Source organism: Myzus persicae, unplaced genomic scaffold (genome assembly GCF_001856785.1).
Source record: "Myzus persicae strain clone G006 unplaced genomic scaffold, MPER_G0061.0, whole genome shotgun sequence".
Classification (NCBI taxonomy): domain Eukaryota; kingdom Metazoa; phylum Arthropoda; class Insecta; order Hemiptera; family Aphididae; genus Myzus; species Myzus persicae.
In genome coordinates, this window is record NW_019103603.1 from 1 (window position 1) to 9473 (window position 9473).

The window sequence follows — 9473 nt, forward strand, 5'->3', positions numbered from 1 at the left end:
GAATATGCTGTTGATGATTCAGTGTACTTTGTCTCAGTAGTCTCTGTGGGTTGTGTTTCAGTGTAAGTATGCGTGGTTGTTGCTAAGCTGCCTGTTTCCGTGGTATCTCCTAGTGATGTTGGCGGGGATTTATCAGTTGTTTGTTCCGGATATTCTGATACAATGGTACTTTCAGTTGATGTTTCAGTGAGGGGGGTTTTTGTTTGTTCTGATAATGTTGTGTCTCCATGTGTAGTTTGTGCAGTCGTTTGCGTTTCTTCCTCAGTAGTTGACTGTATTTTTTGGGTAGATGTTATTGGTGGTTCATCAGTTGTTGTGTAGTCGCCTGAGCAACCTGTATTTTGATTCACTGTTTCGTGATATTTATTGTACCAGTATAGGTTGTTATCTACCTGTTTATACGATTCGTTAAATGCCTTCCTGAGGTTTTCCGGTGTGTTTGGATCATCTTTTAAATTTTTTATCTAAATGGAGGATACGATTATATATATTTTTTCGGTCAAATCATTTTTATTTAATTTGATTATTTTCAATATTTTGATTTCATTGTTTTTAATGCATATTTTATTTCTTACTTTATCGATTTCGGAATCAAGAGCTGCTTTTGAAGCGCATATTGAATATATAAATATTGCTATATTATTGCCATCAGTCAGTTTTTTGGTAATTTGGTCTAAATTTTGCACCAAAAAATCTATTAAAACTTCAAGTCCTATTGGCGTGGAGGATACTGCAGTAAATACATCATTAAAGTCTTGTTTACGAATTGGTCCATCATTACCATCAAAAACGTAGTTCAAATATCTATAAAATATATTGTTTGCCGTTAATTTAAATTTTGACGAATTTTTGGCTAAACTTAATGATAACGAATAAGCACAAATTTGTTGATCATGTTTCATTGTATAATGTATATGTAATATTACTCATTTTATAACCTCGACAATAGTGCATCATCTTCCGTGCATGCCAACGCTGTTTGCGCCGACTGTTTTTCGGAAGGTGATCTTGTTGTTTTATACAGGTCAAGCATTTGTTCCCATGTTGAGGTTTCATTTGTTATATGAACACCAACACAGAATGCCGCGTCTCTAATATCTGAAGGTATTCTATACAAATACGCAGGTATTTATTTTTGTTTTGTTCAATCCTTAGCGAAAGTTAAGTTTTATCAAACAGAAAAATATTGTTGCCTTAAATGTTTTATTCTTTGAGATAGATATTTTTTTCAATTTCCACATAATACTATTGAACTTGTTCTAATTACTTTTCTCCTTTTTGCCATTTGGTATAGTAATCAAACGCTGATTGTATGCACATCTCATTATTTAATTGACACGCCCATACAGAAAATGCATTCCAGCTAGTTAGGATAATGTGGTCTGTATTTTTTTCTTCTACTACTTTGTCTTCCGTTTTTTTATAAATGATACCTGCCAAGTTGCTAACGCATTCCTGTTAAATACAAATCAAATATTTAATGTTATAGCGATTTTCTGTCATGTAAAATAGTATTTTATATTGATTTTCATAACCAATCCTGTTTTGAATAATCATTATAATATGTTATCCGTAATAAATAAGTATATATCTCCTCTCGTTTTAGGGTAAAGTATTGATATTTTTGATAGGTGTCAATAGTCATTGTTTATACCTATGGCATAAACAATTAGCATACATTACTTACATATAGACAGTAACTATGGGGGATCTAGGGGCTGGACTTGCCTCCCCGACATTTTTTAAAGTTGAACAAGCGTTTTCATATTTTCAACTCAAACATGATAAGTGTCCAGTATCTATTTAAAACAAAAAGTTTTGCACCTCAAAACAATTTTTTTTGTTACAGCTTTTCATTACATTGATTAGAATGTAGCGGTGTGCATTTTATATTGTTTTAAATTTATGTAATCTAATTTTATGCATTATGCATAACTGAAAACTTAATAACAACTTGTTTATAAATTTAGTAAAAGCATTGATTATTTTTATTTGTAATCAATGGTAAAAAGTAATTTTCCAGTGTCAACATCATTTAATTGTATGGTTTAATATGGATAATATTTTCCATTTCATATAATTCATTCAAAAATTAATAGGTAAATAATATTATACTTAAAATGTAGTTTATACCCACTCTTAAATCTGAATACTCGGTTTCATTACGTCGCATGCGTTCTATTAGGTACGCATATCCGTTTATCGCAGAATACCATGGTAACACGTCATCTTCTATTTTTAAATATGATGATATTCTTAATGGAAATGAATAATGTAACTGATCAGCTCTGGCCAAGAAGAACGAATCGTCAATCAGCTGAGCACGGTTGAGTACATGAACTTCAGTAGGAGTTTCTTTCATTTGGCTGATCAGTGATGACCAATTGTCTGTGTCGTAATTAACCCTGTAAAACCCTACAAATTCATCAAATTCAACAAATACATGATAAAATAAAATAAAGAACGGTTTAAATGAATGAAATCAAATTACCAGCGGATTGTACATTAAATATGAACCACCCCGGGTCTTGTGGAGCCGATAGAATACATTTGTCCATCGTAGGCTTGAACCATGTAGCCAACGTTAAGTTTTCGAAATTTTTACTTGATTCAGTTGTATAAGTGATCCCAACGTACCATTTCGATGAATCGGTTATTTTGTCGGGAGTGTCCATTAGGCACCTTTCCTACAAAGACTTCAGTGTTACTACTCACCAAAGTTTGAATCCACAGTGCTATACGTACTTGAGTTATGACAAACTCGTCATTGGCCTTTACTACATTTATCATGGGGTATCCAGCTTGTTCTGTCCACTGTTTCATGAAATTAGTGGCCGTAACATCTTGCCCAAAATCAAATTGATATTCAGCTATAGTGTCTTCAAATGCCGCAAACAACCCGTCGGGGTCTACAGATCCGTATCTACATTGACGTCAACGAAATACAGTATTCATCAAAAAATTTTCCAAATATATATGTTCGGTGGATAAAGGGAACATATTATACTCTTTTTGGCTAGTAAACTGTTCGATTGAATCATATGACTTCATTAAAAAGACAATAATTTATTATAAAAATGTCATACTATATTTTATGATTAATTAAGTCACTCAATGTGTTTCATGCTAAAATCGTATTGACCTAAAAGGCATCATATAATCATAATTTCATCGAAGTTTGTTTAACTAAAATGGATTGATTCTTTTAGAGTTTCAGCAAACAAAACCAATATTTTCATATATTAATGCTAAATAAATAAATAATCGGAGAACATACTTGTACTGTTTCAAAAATCGGACCAACGACTGTTCGAATATTGTTTCGTTAGTGTAGCACTTTAACATACGCAAAAACGCGGCTGCCTTGCCATCAGTGGAGTCATAAAATATCTCGTTGATGTCATCTGGAGTGTTCACGGACGCAGTAATCGCACGCCTGGGCGTTTGGTCATACTCCAAAGCACGCTGGTGCCGTTCGACAACGAACATCTGGTTCATCCTCCAATCGGGATAGACCTAAATATACCAAAATAATGTTTAACTTTGCCGTTATTCTTCTCGTAATATTATATAACATATAACAAAAGGGTGTGGGACTTATAGCACTAAAAAACCGATAAAATATGACCCACAAAAAATAGTTATTTATACTTAAAACATACTTCAAACATAACTTTGAACAATATATTTTTTATACTATACACATTTATTAACTTTCCGTAAGAATAACATATTAATATGATCCAAATAAAACCTCATACCTTAAAATGTATAAAAAAATTACTTCTTTTCTCTACAATCCGGTTACAATGTAATGTAGAAGATATTTGTAAACTAATTTACGATATACTAAGTAATGTAAATTAAAAAATTAAATGATGCTACAATCATACTAAAACGCTATATAAAGTGCTTATTAGGCATATTATTTTTTATCAATCAACAAAAGTTTAAGTTATTTCGTTATTGAAAGTTCATAAAATGTTCAAGAGAAAACTCCAAATTATTTTTAAAAAGTAAAGTTAAATTTTAACTTAATGTTTGATAAGTAAATTAATTAACAAAACATAAATTTAAATTTAAATCTGAATTCTCTGTACTTCAGTGTTTCACTACATCCGAAATGAATGTGAAATGACTATAAGTCCCAAACCGTGAGAAGATAATATTATATATAGCTAATTTAAAATGACAAAGTCAACAGTAGGTACGGCAAACGTATCTGGGTAGAGGATTTAACGATATTTTGAACCCGGTCTTTTCAGACGAATTGAGCCAATACCTGAAACCGGTATGTTATAACCTTTAAAATGACAATGCTCATCTATACCCTGATATCAAAATATTGTCAATAATCCAGAAATTAAAAATCAAAATATCAAAAATATGAATTATGGCTTTCAATGTAAACTATTTTCTGTGTCAAAATATATTAAGAGGCTTTACAAATTTGAAAACTATAGTATTAAATACTATTTTGATTGAACTATGTACAATACCTATGTTAATATTTCTAATGACATTTAATAAATATATTAATTAATAAATAATTATTTCTCAAATTATTTTGATATTGATATTTGGTACAAAATGTAAAAAATAAATAACACGGAAAACCCATTTATTTTTAAAATGACTGTAAAACAATAAAACTATCAGGGACCAACAAGAGGATATGATTACGGGCTATTATTTTGTCAATAAGTACCAGAAATTAGTTTGAATACCTAATACCAATTCATTTATCCCTGATTAATTTAAGGTGAAAAGACCTGGTTCAAAGAAGCAAATTATAATTCGAACGACTGTCTAATCTCCAGATGTGCCAGATGTATACTCGAGTCAATCGGTCAGCGGCAGCCGTACACTCGTACCGTGTCCGTGGAAAAGTACTGAAAGTACGCGGCAAAAGCGTCGTGCAGCCACAGGTAGTCCCACCAGGAGCACGTGACCAAGTTTCCAAACCACTGACGAGCGATTTGACGCTGAACCATTGTTAGCCCAAGTTCCTTGGCTTTGGCGCTGGACTCATCGTCCAGTAGCAAATATTTTTCACTGAAACGAAAACGGAATAAGCACATATTAATAATTTTAAATGCCACGGATGCGTCAAATGAGTGTTACCTAACGAACATTTATCATTTGATGATCGTGGATATTATAGAATGTAAATATTAATAGGGCACAGCTTGGTATATTATACAATCGACGAGCAGTCTTACCGGTATGTGTTCAGTCCCCAGTTACCCATACCGTCCGACTTGAAATCCGGAACGGCGAACAAGTCCAGTTTCGGTAGCTCGTACTGCATTTCCGTGAAGTTCTCCATGGCCGCCAACAGCTTTGGTGCCTCACCGGATACGTATTTCACCTGGTCTAAGCGATCTACGTCTGTGAACACGTACACGGGGCTATCGCCGGCAACGCTTCCGGTCGTCGTCGAATCGAATCCGCTAATGACAAACGCGACCATGTGCGTGGAGATCGGCGGAGTCTCGACGAAAATGTCACGTATCTCTTGCGTGGATGCACTGAAATCATTTTTCGTGCACACTTGATCATCTTTAATCACTTAATATAATAATGACATCGGGTTTTTGCACCCAATTTATTTATTTGAGTTTTGACTTTTTGAGTGCTAGATGTATTCGGATGCCTAACATGGTATTGTGGTAATAACGAATTTAAGCAAACTTCACATCTACATTTGAAAACTATATTCTTACCTATTTTATTAATATTTCTCAGAAACTTATCTTAATTCATAAATATTAGCTATGATAGAATTGAGTACTTCAATAAAAGTTTTTAAAAAAAATGTTACTACAATTTTATATTTTTTGCTTGTTAGGTTGGCACCTATATAATTTTCTTTATCATACAACACAGTATAAATTATTTCTTTATTGATATTTTATGGAAAGTTAACTGTTAATATATAAAATCCTTGAAAAAATTGAAAAATAAACAAAATTTAATTTCAAATCTGAATTCTCTACTTCAAAACGTATGTCATAATTTATATTTATCTTTAATGTTTCTCTACATTCAAAATGGATATGCGTTTGCTATATGTTCCAAACCCTATGAAGGTGATAATAATATATAGTACTAATTTAAAATGACAAAGTCAACTGTATGGAAATCATGTCTAAAAGGATTTGATGATTTCACATGTTTGAAGTCTGTTTTTTTTTTATTATTATTATTCAATTAATTTTTACAATATTTTTTCTGATTGTATACATAATATAATAGAATTATTTATTAATTAGTAGGATATTTAATCTACTTTTTTACTGTTTAATATTCAATATTACTATTGGCATCCTTTGTCTGTATTACATGTATGGGAAGTAATTTATTTTTTGTCACCCCTTTGCTGCTTTCGATTGACTTACCGATTTACCAAATAATTACTTAGAATAAGACGGAGTAAACAACCTACCAGCTAGGATTTGTGATAATTATCTAAACGTGACATATAATTTAATACCCATTCATAAATATTAATCTGATTTATCTAACTTTTCTGGTCTCTGAGTAGCGAGATTTCCACTTTTCGTGGAAAAACATTTACGTTCTCCGGACAAAGAGAGGTCATTTTCTAAAGCTTTGACCGGCACCGACAATTTAATTTTTGTTAAATTGTGACTAAAAATAATATTTTACATCCCAAGCGATTAGCATAAAAATCACTTACATATTATTATCTTCAAACGCAATAAACTAATATATAGTTGCTAAAATATACTTTTAAAACCAAATTAATATCCGGTTGATGCACAGAACCATCCAATCACAATTTATCATCATTGCGACAAGTGTATTTCACTCACTCGTAATCACTGGTATAAATCGGCATATTGGACCGTGACGGTTTGTTTTTCGGCCTATTCAATGTTATGTTAAAAGGCGTTTTGTGCGCCGGTTCATCGTAACACGGAAATATTCTCCTGGCTCCGGTGGGTTCGAAATATGTCAAGAGTAGCCATCTATGAACAAAATATTTTTTTGAAAACAAAACTCTTATAACACTAAGGTACGTAAGCGATTAAGTTGCTCATCGTAATGTGACATTACACTAATATTCAAAGGTGGGCATTAACTAGTTGAAAAGTTAAAGTTAAGTTAAAAAGTTTGTTTTTTTAAAATTTTTTAACTTAACTAGTTAGTTTCTTTTCTAATTAACTTATGAACTTAACTAGTTTAATTTACAGTTGAAATAACTTAGCTATTCTCAGTTGATTTAAAAAAAAAACCAATAAGTTAAAAACATTTTGAAATTTTTTGTTTATACGTAAATATTACTATATCAGTATAAAATTAAAATAATCCAATACTATAATAACACAAACATTTCTGTACTTTTTCTTGGTAACATAATTTAGTGTATATTAATATATTTATTTTATAGTTTAATTAAATAAATAATAAAAAAGTAAAAGGGTATACAGTGCACATTATGATAAAAGTTAAATCAAATTGATTTATAATTTATAAATTAGAAACTAGAAAGACACATTCACTCTTTATATGATTTACTTAAAAAAAAAATTAATTAACTTTTTTTAAACTGAGTTAAGTTAATTTTTTTTCTATATTAACTTTTAACTNAGACACATTCACTCTTTATGTGATTTACTTAAAAAGAAAAATAGATTAACTTTTTTTAAACTGAGTTAAGTTAATTTTTTTTCTATATTAACTTTTAACTTATCGAGTTAAGTTTATAATTTGTTAACTGTTAACTTTTAACTTATCGATCTTGTGTCCTCTTAACTTAACTTAACTTGAGTTAATTATTTTCATTAACTTGCCCACCTTTGCTAATATTATATATTTATATGCAAAGTGAACTCGATCTAACTTCCGGATTAGATTTAGCCAAGGGAAATCAATTGTTCTCCCATAATACTTAATCATTATGTTTAATACTGCGTACCAAGTATATTACTTAATTACACTTGAAATATTTTATAATAAAACTCAGTTCAAAATAATATAACAAATGAGTCTGCAAACCGCTATAGCAGTCATATTTTAAAACGCCTAAATACGTGTATATATATATCTGTCATCAGTGTAATAATAATTATTATCATTCAATAATCACTTACTCTTTATGGCTGTCCTTGTCGTATGTACTTTTGTAGAATCCTTCCATTTCATTTGCATCGATTTTCACGTGATACTCGATGTTTACCACGTATTGAATTCCAACCTTTAATCGGGTTTTCAACAAAATGCTGCATTGTTCATTTTGTTCATCGCAACGGACTTCCGATACGTCAACGTCGTTTTCTGTTATTTTTTCGTGCACATACGCCACGTAAACTAGAATATCTTTGCTGTTCAACGTAATCGCCGAAGTTTCGGATTTCACGTCGATCACAATTTCTACCTCCCCGTCGAAGTCAACGGCGTCCGTATAGTAATTGTAATCCGGCGTGATTTTCAAATCGTACGAGTCCGGGACAGTATTTCCCGGCAGTCGGTAAACGTCCATTTCGTTTGAATCCTTGGATCCCGCGGACGAGCGTTCATCGTAACTGAAAACGTTCGCGAACAGGACAAAAAACAACAACACAATTACGTTTTTTGATATCATTACGTAGTTATTGACTGGTAATACACTGTGTCCTGAAAATATTCGGACCAACTGGCATCGCACAGACAAATAAAACCGAGTTAAGCTTATATCCTTGAAATAGAGTGTCGTCAAATCACGTTGAATCGTAGTTAATTATAATATTAATAACTGCGATGAAAAAACATTCAACGACTCAATTTACCCATATATATACTTTGCCGAGTACTTATCTATCTATCCACTCCAAGAAAATATAAGTGTGTGTTTCATTGAATCAGATTCCTGCAAATATTATATTTTTGAATTTGCGTCAATGCCATTGGTGGTCGTCGCATGATTTACGCTCAACGGATAGGTATGCTGTGCAGTTGGAAAATTACTTGAGTAGCATGATGCATTAAATAAATCTTATGTAACACTCTGAGTGTGGTTAATGGATTGCATGCGTTATTGGGTGTGCATAATAATACGCAGTCCAGACAAGAGTCGATGGTAAACAGTAAATGTAAATATATAACATTATGCACAAACGAGATGGTGGTTTTATCGAAATCAGTCGTAACGATAGAGGGTGCATGGATATTGCGATACTCGATGTGAACTCGAAACACACAACCAAACACACTTATTTGTTAGGAGGTCGTACAAACTACGATCCAAAAAGATTGTACTACGTTTTAAAGCTTCAGGAATGTCATCTCGAAATCACATCGAATTGAATAATTGTTCAAGTGGCATAAACAACTTGGTATTCAAATTGGATAAAGAGTTAAGGGTAAGTAATAATGTTGTAACAACTATTATACTGATGTTGTGCGTAGTTGAGTTCATTCCATTGATGGGAATAATAAAAAGACGTTCAGACTTCACTGGCTTTTGT

At 31.8% G+C, this 9473-nt stretch overlaps 1 protein-coding gene across 1 annotated transcript; it reads right to left on the reverse strand.

Moving 5' to 3' along the window:
* Positions 1–5: 5 nt before the first annotated feature.
* On the reverse strand, positions 6–8810 carry LOC111034887 (endoplasmic reticulum aminopeptidase 1-like; the record flags this gene model as incomplete). Its single annotated transcript, XM_022316297.1, has 12 exons — positions 8121–8810; positions 6840–6995; positions 5223–5531; positions 4875–5055; positions 3278–3516; positions 2746–2923; positions 2492–2687; positions 2138–2415; positions 1268–1455; positions 939–1109; positions 576–804; positions 6–464 (listed from the first exon to the last, which is right to left on the reverse strand). Coding segments are annotated over exons 1-12 (3075 nt in total), but the record flags the coding sequence as incomplete, so codon positions are not given.
* Between the last annotated feature and the right edge of the window lie 663 nt (positions 8811–9473).